The sequence below is a fragment of the Xyrauchen texanus genome, chromosome 32 (genome assembly GCF_025860055.1).
Source record: "Xyrauchen texanus isolate HMW12.3.18 chromosome 32, RBS_HiC_50CHRs, whole genome shotgun sequence".
NCBI classification, from domain to species: Eukaryota; Metazoa; Chordata; class Actinopteri; order Cypriniformes; family Catostomidae; genus Xyrauchen; species Xyrauchen texanus.
In genome coordinates, this window is record NC_068307.1 from 13,714,709 (window position 1) to 13,730,000 (window position 15,292).

The following is a 15,292-nucleotide window of genomic DNA, read 5'->3' on the forward strand; positions in this document are numbered from 1 at the left end:
ATTTCATTTTTGGGTGAACTCTTTAAATGTATGTCAGCCCACTCTATCTACAAAATATTTTTGTTGTTGCTCCTCGAATTACCCGTCCTTTTTGGCATACCCACAGAACATGCACAGTCTCTCTGATGCATATTAAATACAAACATTGCAAGAGCTTTCTCAAAATCAGCATACCATTATCTGATTGGCTACACAATTTCTGAGAGTATGGGTGCACAGATTTTTATCAGTCTGATTGAAAACAAACTCATAAGTAGTCAGACATGAGCTGCAAGTAAATATATCTGTGGTGAAGAAATGTCTGGATCAAGTTCATATATCATCTTAAGGTGACTTGATGTGTAGCTTCAGGTTAAACAATAAAAAAGGCAGCTTTCTTTAAGGCATTTGAACTGAAGTGTCACTCTGGTGTTTGGTTAGATGGTATTGTCAACATGAGTATGTCGTGCTTGTATGTTGAACTGTAAAATGTTGCAAGTTTGGTACAGTATAACAAGATCCTGCATGATATACAGTACTGTGCAAACGTTTTAGGCACTTGTGAAAAATGTTGCATAGTGAGGATATCTTCAAAAGTAATGACAAAATGTTTCCATGTACCACTTAATGTCATACAAAGTCCAGTAAAGCTAAATGAATGTTCGGTGTGACCACCTTAGCCTTTTAAAATGGCACAAATTCTCCTAGGTACACCTGGACAAAGTTTTTCTTGGTTGTTGGTGGATAGGATGTTCAAAGCTTCTTGGAGAATTTGCCACAGTTCTTCTACATATTTAGGCTGTCTCAATTGCTTCTGTCTTTTTATGTAATCTCAGACTGACACGATGTTCAGTAGGGGGCTTTGTGGGGGACATGACATCTGTTGCAGGGCTCCCTGTTCTTCTGTTCTAATCTTTTCTATTTGCAAAAGTAATGTTTGGAAGTGTAACATTTATATTTCTTATTGACACACTAAAGCTGAAGATATAAATGACTATAAATGAATCTTAAGACAAATACTTTTGTGAGACATCTTATGTGCCTAAGACATTTTAACTAATTTTAAAGCCATAAAGCCATAATACCAACGGCCATAGGCTCCCTCCACTTTTTTATTTGTAGCTCGCATCATTAATCTATGGAAAATAAATGGATGCTGTGAATTAAAGTGCACCATTTGGCATTAGCATCACTTCTGCACTGGCTAAATAAAGATAATTGACATGTGATGGATTCTGCATAATGTACTGAGAGTCTGGACGTCATGAGTATTTGGATTGAACTGTAATGGTGACATTAGTGTTGGGCGATAATGCAAAAATAAGATCACAATATTTTTTCATATCATTCGATATTGATATTTATCATGATATACATTTCGTTAATGGTGGTGGAACTGCATGATCCACACTTTTTTTTTTACCTCAAGAATTAATTAAACATAAGTTGTTTGTTTACAAGTATACTCCAAAGGGCAAGCTACTTTTAAAGTATACATACCTTTTTATGATTAAAATGAGTCAATTTGATCCCGTTCAGCTGACGTTTGACTCCACTGAAAGACTTTCTTGTGACTCTCCACACTCCAGTTCAGTAGGTGGCAGTAATGCACCATAAAATGGATTACCAACCGCCATTAAACATAAGATGAAGAAACACTTTCTTGCCTGCATGTGACAGCGCTATGGGTCATGAAAGACTTTTAAATAAATAGTATATAAATAAACAGCAATGGAATTGACATCAGAGTTGCTTTTGTGCTCAGTCCATAGCATAAACGTTTTAGCTAGATAGCGACTATTGAGACTTATTACTAGTTTATGACAGCAGGCCTCTGTAGCCGCTAGCCAGCAAACACTTTCTAGCTGGCTTATTTAATGACTATGATCAGTTAGTTATGTTGTATAACTTATGTATAATAGTTATGTGTATAATCCATAATCCATATTTTAGCGAGACATAATTTGATCGTCTGGAATGTAGAATATAGGCTAAATATAAAAAATTACACAAAAGTTTATCATTGATATAAAAATATTTCCCCCCGATAAATATCGATATTGTGTTATCACCCAGCCCTAGGTGACGTACCTAAAAATAGTCCAAAAGGTCCATACATGAGAGACCACATAAATAATCTGAAATTCAAAATCGAATGTAAATCTGGAATAAATGTTTTAGGATGTACGATTTGTACATTGTACATTGAGCTTTTGTTCATTGCTCATTGTTTGCTCTTTTGTATGAAAATTCCTTTGTTCCCCAAGTCCAAGATGCTCTTTGGAATATTTTCACATCATGCTGGGATAACATTACATTTCATTCCAGATCATCAGTCCATGCCAGCTTGAGTGCATGTTGAAATTAAAGCAAAAGAGGGACTTGACATAAATGCATTCTGATGTCAATTTTGAAATTCACCTTTTCATTAAAAAAGCAAAATAGAAGCATTTTCACTAGTGGTCTCAGACTTTTGGATCCAAGTATATACATTATTTATACACTTGCAGATGCATGCACTAATTATATTCATTGTTAAAATCAGATTTAGTAATTTAGTTAAATCACAATGCAAATATTTATAGTAATTTACAGAGTCTGACGGCTCAGGTTGACTTCAAATGTTCTTGTTAATTTGTCGTCTAAAATGTGGCATCTATAATTGTGTTGTAGTGCGACCACTGATAAACTTGTTTAATATTAAACTCAAGTCCCATGCATTCTCTCTGTAAGTTCCAGTAGCAACATTCACGCAATCATTATGCTAAATTGACATATAGACATTTCTGGCATTAGCATCACATCTTATTATTCACACAATATCACCACCAAATTGCTGTTTAACTGATGCCATTTATGGAAATAATCTTTCAATTTAGTTTCCAAATACTGGTTTTGCAAATGTTGGGGCTCTTTTTATTTTAGAGCTGGAAAATAAATGTTTTTTCTGTTCTGAAAACATTTCTGAATGTATAGCTTTGGAGCATGTGCGCAAGTCTACCGGGCTTCCCTCAATATTGTGCCACAGTTTGCCATTTCCATTTTAAAAATTACATTTAGTTAAGTGATTCTGTTAAATGGCAGTAATGTGATGAACCAACTTCGAACATGTGGATGATCTTATACGTCACCACCACCAAAGACCATTTTTGACCAAGGAAAAACCTGCAAATTCCACAATGTTGTTTGGTTTTGCTGCAATTCTGTGGAAAATGTCTACAGTTATACAGTTGTGCATGACCACACATAGACCTGCAATTAATTGTCAACTCTTTTAGAACATGGTAATTGGCTCAAATACATTGACAGCAGACGTTTTACTCCACAGCGTCCTAACCTTGAACCATAAATGTTAATATAGTGTCAATACAGCATCTGTCACTATGTGACAGCTCCTATAATTTCACTGTCAGTGTTTTCTAACTGAACACAGTAGCGATAGTGGGTCTTTATCATCACCTAAAGTGTGAAAACTTCACATCCATCCCCCTGTTGACAGTAAAAAAGCAACATGTTTTTTTTGAAGGAGAGTTCAACCTAAATGGAATATTTGTCATAATTTACTCACCCTTATGTCATCCCAATATTATTTTTATTACCCCATTAACACCTGGTATTAAGATGCGTTGTGGGGTGATCTGCCCTAAATACAGGGATCACAAAAAACGCATACGAATGTTGTCAAAAACGCAACCACATCACATTTGAGGTGTAATTGCTAATATGTCCTTCATGTGTTCTGGCAGCATTGAAGCTCCACCACTCACCTGTCAATCAACCACTGTTCTAAAACAATAATTGCTGGTTATGAGCAGCTTTAAAAGGAAATAACCAAGTGGATACATTCACAAAAGGTCTTCAGGGATCTTATTCTATGTGTCTGATATCATCACAGATGAGAAGCAAAACACCTGTTGCCTCTATCATACAGGTAATACACTAAAATAACGGATAATTCTGCTTGACATATTGCATTTGTGCTTTGATTAAATTTCAACCGCTTCTGGGTGAAACAGTGCACCCTTTTTTTGCATTTTCTTTGTCTTTTCTGTCTTTGTTGCACTTTAATATCAGTAGTAACACACTGACATAGTGATTGATGTATGTCTTCATGAAACCGAGACCCTCTTCTCCAAATCCGAACACAAGTGGTCACAGGAAATGCATTTAATCGACCCGGTGTAAACAGCGATGTGTCTTGCCTGATCACATGTAAACGGATCACCTGAGATGCATCTTATTACCAGGTGGAAACGGGGTTTATATTCTGCGGAACAGAAAATAAGTTATTTTTAACAATTATCTGAGTGAAGCTCGTTCACAGTGGCTTGTGTGTTCACGTGAGAACTTGCATCACAAAAATTACTTACATTTTGCATTGGATCACATAGTGTACAATTTATTTTGTTGTACCTTTAATGGGTCATAGTTACACTGTACTAATGTGTACTCTTTAGGGATAGAAAAGGTACAAATACATTTTCAACCAACAACATTTAGTTTTCCTCTTACAGTGTACATATCAACTATGTACTTAGTGCATACTGACTGGAAAAAGGCTTTCACGAGGAGTGTTCAAGTCCTGATCAAAGTGGATGGTGTGTTGGGAAATAACAATTGAAGAGGGGGTAATAGCAGCCTTCAGTGCATACTTTCTTTTTAAAGACTTTTTATCCCTACATGAAAAATAAGCTTTCTTCCTGCAATATGTTATTGCAAAATGTGGGTGAAGAATAATTTTCTTGACAGGCATTCAGTGTATTTTAAAGGAGACTATTAACAGAGAGAGGTAGGCGAAGACTTAAAATATGTATTCACAGTTGCCAGTCCACAAAGAGGATATTCCGCTATTTTTTAATTTTAAGTATAAATACCACATGGCTTCTTTGCATTAAGATTTGAATCTCAATGTCTTGTGTTTTGCAATTCTTGCATACACAAAGTTGATCCTGAATGGAGTATAATTTACCCAGGTCAAGATATGTTCTTTTAGGCCTATGACACTCTTTTGATGATGAATTGATTGTGATTCTTAAAATGTTTTAAAAAGTGTAGTTCACCCAAAAAGGAAAATGTTAAGTTATATTTTACTCATGCTCGTGCGATTTCAAACCTGTATGTCTTTCTTTCTTGTTTGGGAACAGTAAGGAAATGTTTTAATGAATATCACAGCCAGTTCTTTCAATATAATGTCAGTGGATAGAGCCTCACTTTAAAGCTTAAAGGCCAAAAAAGCATCACAAGTAGTCAATGTGACTTGTGCATTATGTTTCAAGTCGTCTTAAGGCATACTAAGAAGAGCACGAGAGAAGCTCGTTCACAGTGGCTCACGTGTTCATTTGATTATTTTTTAAGCTTTAAATTGAGGCACTGTTCACTGCAATTGTATTGAAAAGGCATGCTATGATATTCATTAAAACATTTGCTTTTATGTACAGTGCAAGAAAGAAAGTCATACTGGCTTGAAACATCATGAGGGTAAGTAAATGATGACAGATTTTTCATTTTAGGGCAAGTATAAAAGACTATTTAAAAAGTTATTTAAATGAATTGTGTAGTAATATTTTTTTTTAAGCAAAATTGCTGAATAAATGTATATGTATCCTGCTGTATTTGATGACAAATTGTGATTCTGAAATATTTAAATGGTCAATTCTGTGACAATGTGAACAAAAATGTGAGAAATGTCAAATTAGTAAATGTGTCATGTTATTTAATAAATGTGAAACATCATGTTGGCAGATTTTAATATGCGGTATTGAGAACAAATTTGGCCTTCATATTGTTCCATTGAGCTTGACACTGGGGCAGTACCTTTTAAAAGGCCAAATTTGAACCTTTACCAAAGGTACAATAAATTACCATAACACTGAGTTCCAGGATAGTCACCAAGGGTAAATATTTGCCTCCTGAAAGGTACAAGCTGTAAGGGTACTAATACTGTATGTTCACATGTACACGGGTGTACCTTTTGAGGGTACTGCCCCAGTGACAAGCAACTATACCTCTAAAGGTAAAATCTTTGCAAATAATTTTTCAGACAGTGTACCTTAATTAAGAAGTCTTGAAATAGGGGTGGGTGATATGACCTAATTCTTATATCACGATATGAGTAATTGTATATCACAATAATGATATATAGCACAATATAGTAAAGGTTTTCCGAAAAATAAATTTAAATTAGTTTTATATATTAAATAACCATATTGTAATGCCTATTTTTGGAACTCCAGTCAGTGAATTAAATACTTCATACATTTAAACTACATCCTCTTTAATTGGAACAAGACAAACAATGTCAACATAAGTAAATAAATAACTAAAAAATTTAAATGCCAAATATAACAAAATGCCACATTTCAGTTTAAAATGTAGTTGACCAATATTATTAATATTATAAACTTTGGTCAAGAAACTTAATCTTCTCAAAGCAATTTGACAAAATAATTCAAAATAAAACATAATTTTTTTTTTTTTAAATATGTATCCAATGAAAATAAACACTTCTTGAAGAAAACAAGAATCATTTCTTGAAAAATGTATAAATAAATAAATAAATGACCGAATTAATGCATAATGTCCTTTCCCGTGCTTCATTTTGTTGTGGTGAAACAGATTGATTATATTATGAGGGATTATTTTCGTGCGAACCACAGAATGTCGCACCTGTTTTAATAACAAGCTCCTCTTCATTTTCTTGACCTGATTGGGAGTTGTCCCATTCTGTGGAGATTTTGTTCTCCATTTAGGGTTTGTATAGTTTCAATAGTGTGAGTGATCCTGCTCTGAGCTCTCCTGTATCTGGAGCACCAATATCGGAAAGCCTGCTAGATTTGCGCGCACTTTGCAGCTCCAGAGACAGCATCGCCACAGTCACGTTAAACATTTGCGTGTCAGATGAGAAGAATATTTAACATGTTTAAAGCACCAAACGCATGGTGAAGGTCATTGAATTTGTTTGGCAGAAAAATGGTCAATGCAGGAAAAATCCTGTCCATGTTTATTAAATTCTCAATATCTCATGTGAAGCCCTGCCCACTGAGATAGATATATATATATATATATACAAATGGATATTTCCGTAATGCGATATACAGGACATAGCAAAATCTCTATCGGTTCACACTTTATAAATATCATCATATCGCCTCACCCTATCTTGAAATATAACACATGAGGCATATGGACTAGTTTTATGATACTTTTGGGTCTTTTTTTAAGCTTTAAAGTGATGTATTGCAAAGACGATAATAAAGTTACTGGCCAACTGGCAAGTGGCACAATTTTTTTCTACTACTGGCAAACCCAATTTGCAATCGAATTTGGTGCTTGATAAGTGTTCATTTTGGAGCCTGGCTCCTCCCCTTTAATCTCAGAGGTCTTTCTTTTGGTCTATAGCATCTGTCAGTCACCTAATAAACTTGCGCTTCTCTTTCTCTTTCCTCTTTTTTTTTTTCTGTTTCCCAGTTGCCTGCAGAACATGTTTTTTTGAAGTTGCTTTGAACTCATTTTTAATTCTCCACCATGACAGCCTTTTATGATCATATGAAGACGTTAATGACTTCGTGGAGTCATTATACCATGTGCCAATTCGGTGTCCCTGTGGCAGCCTGAAAGGCTGTGATGCGTTTTATCTGGATATGTGCTGTGGAAATTTAAACCTCATTCTGATCCTCCACCATAAACTTGCTGAGCACTTATGATTGCGACACCAAACAGAAAGTGTTTTCAACAAGGGACTACTTTGGCTCACCTTTGATTCGTTTAAAATGCGGCAATGCATTTACATATGCAGTGCATATGTAAATCACACACCCTGGTACAGTATAAAATAGGTAATGTTTCTGCGAGGTTCTTCTCAGTCACACAAAAGTCACTCTACAATATATGGCCCTGTTTCACCAAATTTGATCAAATGTATCATAAACCACAATATCGATCAAATGTTTTAGTAATCATCTCATGACAAGCTATTATTTCCTCAGCCGTATGATTCCATCTCTCTGATGTTTCCATGATGAAAGAAATAATGACTAAATTGCTAACCGCCGTGGAAGACTTGTCATAAAAATATGCCTTTGGAGATCAGCCTAATATCTGAAATCAAATTACTGCTGAAAATACACACTCTTCCCAGACTTTTTGTTTGCTTGTTTATCTGAATGTTTGTAGAGGCTCTATGCTGTGGTATGAGTGGACAATGTCTCTAAAATATGTTTGTTGTTGGAATCTGAAGTTTGCAGTAATTTAAGGCATTCCATTAATGTCTATCTGTGGCAGTGGATGGCAAATGCTTTTAACTAAAACGTTTTGGAGGGGCGTAGAAAGCTGAATGCCATGTTGAGCTGTATTCAATCCTACAATGCATTATATCTTATGTACCTTTTTCAGGGTATACATCATATTTAATTTGACACAAATAAAAACAAGGCTACGAGGGACTGATTTCTACTATAGTACTGATCATTCAGCTGACAAAACATTAAAATACATCTGTCCAAAAAAATGTCCAGTAAACAAAAAAAAAAGGGGGCGAGCAGGTCAGGGCCAAGCGTACTGCTGAAAAGTGTACTTATTGTGTGTGAATTTAAAGTGCAACAATAAATGTGTATGTTTTATTTTCAAGCCGGCCTCAGCCTCCTCCTTTCCTTAATTGTTACACTGGTGCCGAAACCCAGGAAGGAGGAAGGATGCTGCGTCAATGAGTCCTCAACGTTGATTGAGGATCATGATGCTGAGGGAGTGCTTGACCCAGTGGCACTGGAACCCTGCGTCAACCGGCAACCGAAAGGGACTGCTGAGGGGTCCAGTTCCATCACCAGCATTGCGGATGGAAGCAGTACAGCGGGCTGAGGGCCAGTTGACGGTGTGTCTGGGCCGGCTTTCACTTTCTCCTCTCTCTATTCTCCCCCCTCCTCTCCCTCATCCTGTTCACACTCCTAGGCACATGTGGGTCGGACCCAGAGACCATCCTGATGTGTCAACACTCCCTCCCTAGAAATGGGTGGGGAGTAAGTCACAGGCTGGAGAATTTCCCGACCCGAGTTTGGCGATAGGGTATGTGGCGAGCAGGGCAGGGCCGAGCGGCGTCTGGGCAGAGCAAGTCCGGGAAGATAAGTGGTGAATGAGGTCCACCTGTGTGCCACACCGGTCTTGCGTTCCAGTGAGGGGCAGCGGGAGTATTTAAGGAGAAGAGACAGTGGCAGACAAGAGAGAGTGACGCACAAAGCTGTCTGTGTGTGTCAGTGTGGTGTTGCTAAAAATCAATCCTTTTGTGTACTGCTGAAAAGATGCCTCATTGTGTGCGACTGAAAAGTGCAACAATAAATGTCTATGTGTTTTGTCAAGCTGGCCCCAGAATCCTCCATTCTTAAATTGTTACACATTGTTACAACCAATTATACTGAGGCCATGAATTTGGTCATATCATGCCACTGCATTAATTTGTGTACATTTCGCATATCACATATTCGTGATAATTCGCATATCACATATTCGCATAAATGACTGCATGTGTTCTCTTTAACATATACACCGATCAGCCACAACATTAAAACCACCTGCCTAATATTGCATAGGTCCCCCTCGTGCTGCCAAAAGAGTGACAACTTGCATCTCAGAATAATATTTGCGTCCACAGAACTGCCGCTTACTGGAAGTTTTTTGTTTTTGGTACCATTCGGAATAAATTCTAGAGACTGTTGTGTGTGAAAATCCCAGGAGATCAGCAGTTACAGAAATTCTCAAACCATCCATCTGGCGCCAACAGTCATGCCACGGTCGAAATCATAGAGATCAAATTTTTTCCACATTCTAATGGTTGACGTGAACATTAAATGAAGCTCCTGACCTGTGTATGCATTCCTTTATGCACTGCTGTCACATGATTGGACTGTTTTGGCAGCACAAGAGGGACCTAAACAATATTAGGCAGATCGGTGTGTGTGTGTATATGTGTATATGTGTATGTGTGTATATGTGTATATGTGTATATGTGTATATGTGTATGTGTGTATATGTGTGTGTGTATATGTATATGTGTGTGTGTATATATATATATATGTATATATATATATGTATATGTATATATATATATGTATATATGTATATGTGTGTGTGTATATATATATGTATGTATGTGTATATATGTGTGTATATATGTATATGTGTATATATATATATATATATATATATATATATATATATATATATATATATATATATATATGTGTGTGTGTATATATATGTGTGTATATATATATGTATATGTGTGTATGTATATGTGTGTATGTATATGTATATATATATATATATATATATATATATATATATATATATATATATATATATATATATATATATATATATATAATATAATATAATATAATCTTTTGGCTCTAAACCTATCTATCCTTTCTGTTATTTTAGATGCAAGGGAGATTGTCCTAAAAGCTCAGATTTTAGCTGGAGGAAGAGGCAAAGGAGTGTTCGACAGCGGCCTGAAAGGAGGGGTGCATTTAACAAAAGAGTGAGTGCCTGCTTGGAACCAATTTCTGTGGAGGAGTGTATCTTAAATTCTTATCTTTCATTCCTTTGCAAACTCAAGCCATTGTTTTAAACATTGCATGTCTCACCAAGAAAATAGTTAAAATGTAGAATGATGGATTCCTCAGCTGTTTGTAGATTCAGTAGCAATGAACCTATTATACTGTAAGTGTAAAGGCAACTGTAAAACAAAATGTTTTTAAAATAAATACCCTTGAGAATGGAGACGTGTGAAATATAGCAATCTCTGACAGCCAGAGCAGGAACTTTAGCAGAAAGCCACAAGGTTTCTTCAAGTAGGTCCAGATTTATGACTTGAGGGCCCATGTCATGTATCACTGTCATTGTAGTGTACTTTAATTTTGAAGTGATGAAGAAAATCATACAGAGAAAACATTCTGAACTGCAGCCTGATATGTTTTATCTAGCAAAGGAGCACAGCACTTTTTATGTCCTTGAGAGATAAGTAGGATTTTTTTTTCAACTGAAACTTTTTTTGACCTCTTTGCCATTTTTATTTATATTACAATAAAGAGATGACAGGAAAAGTTGGGGCTGTGGGATTGGCAAATGTTGTGAGCCAGATTCGGACATGCATTGTCAGTATGCGCACCATACTGCACTCTGATAACAAAAACCATGTTTGTGGTGACAATAAGTAAACAAATAAGCAAATTAAATGTTTAACCTAAATATTCAAGTTAACCTCTTGAGATTCGAGCATGACTGCTTTGTGCATTTGCCATTTCAATTTTTGATTTGTAACTAAGAACACTTAATAAAAAAGCAAAAAAATAATAATAATAATAATAATAATAATAAATGTATTGAGCAATTAGCTGTAAAGTCATATATTTTTTTTTAAACAAATTGTTATTTAAGTTTCCAGGAGTGTTGATTATTCATGTTCTTGAGACGTTACAGATATTACATCACAAATTAGCATAATTAATTCTGATTCAAAGTAATGTCAAGCATCATCCAATCTCTGCCAGTGATGTTAAAATAAAATGATACATTATTAATTCTGAATCTATGCACTGATTACCATTGTCCCATTTCTGCCAAACATGTTGAGTGGTCCAAACATCATCTGCAGCCCGAAACTGAACTTTTGATGGGATGTTTGGATTGAATGCATAGAGAGCCACACACTATTTATGTGTGCTATCCAGTGTGCTGTCTGGCTGCACTAATCTCAGAATAGTTTGAAATGCACCTTATAAAGCCACTGAAAGCAAAATCTTTCAGCTTTTGGATGAACCCATTGATGCTCATTGTGAAAATGCATAGTAAACATAGGAATGCGTTTTCTTATGTTAATGTATAGAACCGTATTGTACAGTGATAACAAAAAATATATTAAAATGAAGCAAAATGACCCACAGATGTGTTTATATCGTTATATTAAAAATAACTAACATGTTTTTTTTTTTTCAACTTGAGTAAAATCATGTCCCAAAATCCATGTATGCTGACATCATATTTATCAGCAAACTGACGCGCGAAAAAATAAGCGACATATCAAACAAAACTACAGTCTCTACTCTTTACACCCAAACAGGTTTCAATGAAAAAACAAATACACTTTTGTTGGCTCTGCACCATTAGAAGCTCTTCACAGAAATCAACAGTGTGCCAGCAGTTTAACCCTTAAGTGAGAGCCTAGAGTGTTGTGAACAGTATTCAATCTCATTAAATTCATTTAAATAATGCGTTGCCTATAGCGAAGCCAAAATACAATGTACATGCATGTGGATGTGTCTTACAAGGTTAAACGTGAATTAAAAACGTTATTAATAAACTGACACCACTATTGAAAATCTGTACCATTTTGCATTTTACTAATTGAATAATGTTTTTATTTTTTATAAAAAATTATATTATCAGCATAACAATTGGACAAAATAGTTGAATTAAAAAATGCACCTCAATTTCAGAATTTCTTAGTATTTGGTATACACCCCTTTTGCTTTAATGACAGCATGCACTTGATCTGGCATGGACTCCACATGTTTGTGCAAAACCTGATGATCCATGTTTTCCCAGCATTATTTGAGAATATTCCAAAGAGCATCATGTGTGCTTCAATAGAAGCAAGGAATCTGACCTTTTGTACAAAGTGATAACATTGTAAATGTCATAAATTAACTTGCATATAATTAGTAACCTAGAAATGGAATTTTAAATATCTCTTGTTAGTTTCACATAATAACTTTTGTTTGTTTACTATGTTTGAAAATCCAGAAAAGCTAATATTTCCAGATATAAATGGAAAAAACCTCAATTTCAGACTGCTTGATCAAACTATATTCTTGAGTTTCAAGTTCTAGTACTTCTTATCTACAATGTATATACAATGCTTATCTTGCTCTGTTATTGATGTCTTTATATATTTCAGCCCTGCTGTGGTTGGCGACCTAGCCGGTAAAATGCTTGGCTTCAATCTGACCACCAAACAGACCCCTAAGGAAGGAGTAAAAGTAAACACGGTATGCAGGAGAGCACATTTGTTTCGTTTTTTTTTAATAATTTTTTTACCTTGTTTAACTCTGGAATAATTTTAGCTAATGTTGTTCCACTAAATAAGTTTCAGTAAATAATAAATTACACTTGGAAATTAAATTCTCTCTTTCTCTCTCTCCACTTTCGTTTTCTTCTTGGCTGCAGGAGAGAACCGCATCATACAATTTAAAAATGCACTAGTTTTTCCTCTTTGTCTTTTTTTTTTTATTTTTATTTTTTTAGAAATGGTCTTTTGTTATTAGCGGAGTTAGGTGTCATGGTTCACTGAGATGAATATACAATGTGAGTTAGACCTCTGTGCAGGGAATGTTGGTAAACAGCCATTTCCATGTGTCACTAACAAGCTGAAATATAATCCCCCACCCCTTCTCTGCATCTTTGTGTCTAACACCCACACAGACTTGCAAACTCCTACACACACCCCTTCTGTTTATTTGTTTATCTCTCTCCCTCTCGAGGTAATGACATCTTCCTGCACTTAGCGAGTGTTTGTCCTCATCTCCCTCTTGTCTTTAAATATGGCGTCTCCATTAATGCCCGCTTTCGTTCCCATCCACGTTCCCTCACTCGACCGGCCCAAAGCTTTTGCAAAACATAACCCTCACATTTCGGTCTATTTTGTGGCTGAGAAAGAGCAACGGGGGTGGCAGTGTTTGGAAGAGTAGGTCAGATCCAACTAAAAGGAAGTGAAGAGGATACAACAAAAAAATGCTTTGGAAATTCCAGTTGAAGCGTGTGGTAACCCCCCCCACACACACACACACACACACACACACACACACACACACACACACACACACACACACACACACACATTCTTCTTTCGCTGCATTTGAGAGAACGTCACATTTGCTATTCTAGAACACTCCGGTTTCCTTTTTCACTTGGAGGCGTTACTGTTTAATGAGGTTTTCCTCATCAATTCAGAATTTAGGATCAGTTTATTGAGAGGAAAAACAAAAAAGGACAGGGTGTTGGCGCTTTTAGGCCTGTTTTAATTTGGGGACCCATAATGAGCTGTTCATTTATGACCCCTTACAAAAAAAGCTAGAGTTCTCACAAACTAGCCTCAAACTTACTGATAATTTGCCACTAATTATTTTTCACATGCCAATGATCTTGTGATTTGCCGAAAATGTTTGCCGGTAGTGGTGAACCTTTAGCAACAAACTTTGAGTTTGCCTCAAAGTTAATTTGCATGTTAGTAGCCATGAATTATTGAGTTTTGTATGGTTAATTCACCCTTTTGTAATTCCAGTGAGATTTTACAATATACATTTTTAATTTATGAGTAAAATATGGTCTGTGGTTACTTAGACACTCACTCTTTGCTTTACAAAATAAAATAATGCACAATTGTAAATCAGATGTGAATTTGGAGGCTACTGTGTTGCTAAGTTGCTAAAAAATTGCTCCAGATGGACTACAACTGATTAAAAAATACAAATTCAATCGCATAAACTTGGCAGCTTGGCAGGTTATGTTCTAAAAAATCAAAGTGGCATATTGCAGGCTGGATTTAAACCCATGTCACCCACATGAGGCTGTCACCAATGTAAGGGTGATGAGTTTTATTTCAGAGGGGTTAATTACATGTAAAATAATGCATAAAACAATTAATGCAATTAATCATGCCACCATAATAAACGATCAACAGATAAATTCAAGCTTGAAGTGGCATCTTCATAATATAGCGAGTCCCATTCAGAAGAATGCAATAAGTGCAGCTCCAGCTGTACAGGCAACGTGCAGCTGTACAGAAAACTAACCGACAGCTGATTAAAGACAGCTGGACAAAGCAGAGTGCAGGGGTGTTAAGACATGTTACAGACAGCATCCTAGAAACACAAAGTTTATGGCTAGAGAAGCTGAAAACCAGTGAAACGCAATGCAAACGCAGAGAGACACATCTAAAGCTGTTAACATCTTTCTTTGTCTATATTCCCTTGCTTTCCTCCTCCCTTTCCTCTTCCTCATTTCTGCTTTCCCAATTGATATCTCTCATAAAGCTTTATATCTGCTAGTCAGGTAGTTTTAGCAGCAGGGCCTAGCTGAACATGTGCTCTGATTCAAAAATCTGTGCCTGTTCATAATGTACCTTATTTTGTAACACACCATCATGGATCTCTATCTTACATGGTGAATTTGTTTTTGGTGGGCAGGTTATGGTTGCTGAAGCTCTGGATATCTCCAGGGAAACGTATTTTGCCATTCTGATGGACCGTTCCTGTAACGGACCTGT

General features: G+C 35.9%; 1 protein-coding gene across 1 annotated transcript in view; it reads left to right on the plus strand.

The window, feature by feature from the left end:
• The window catches only part of suclg2 (succinate-CoA ligase GDP-forming subunit beta), a 162,302-nt gene that overhangs the window by 63,455 nt on the left and 83,555 nt on the right, over nucleotides 1-15,292 (plus strand). The window contains exons 3-5 of the mRNA XM_052100986.1: nucleotides 10,408-10,507; nucleotides 12,926-13,016; nucleotides 15,213-15,292. The exon at nucleotides 15,213-15,292 is cut by the window's right edge and continues 73 nt beyond it. Of these exons, the coding sequence (XP_051956946.1) occupies nucleotides 10,408-10,507; nucleotides 12,926-13,016; nucleotides 15,213-15,292 (271 nt within the window). The remainder of the gene's footprint in view (nucleotides 1-10,407; nucleotides 10,508-12,925; nucleotides 13,017-15,212) is intronic.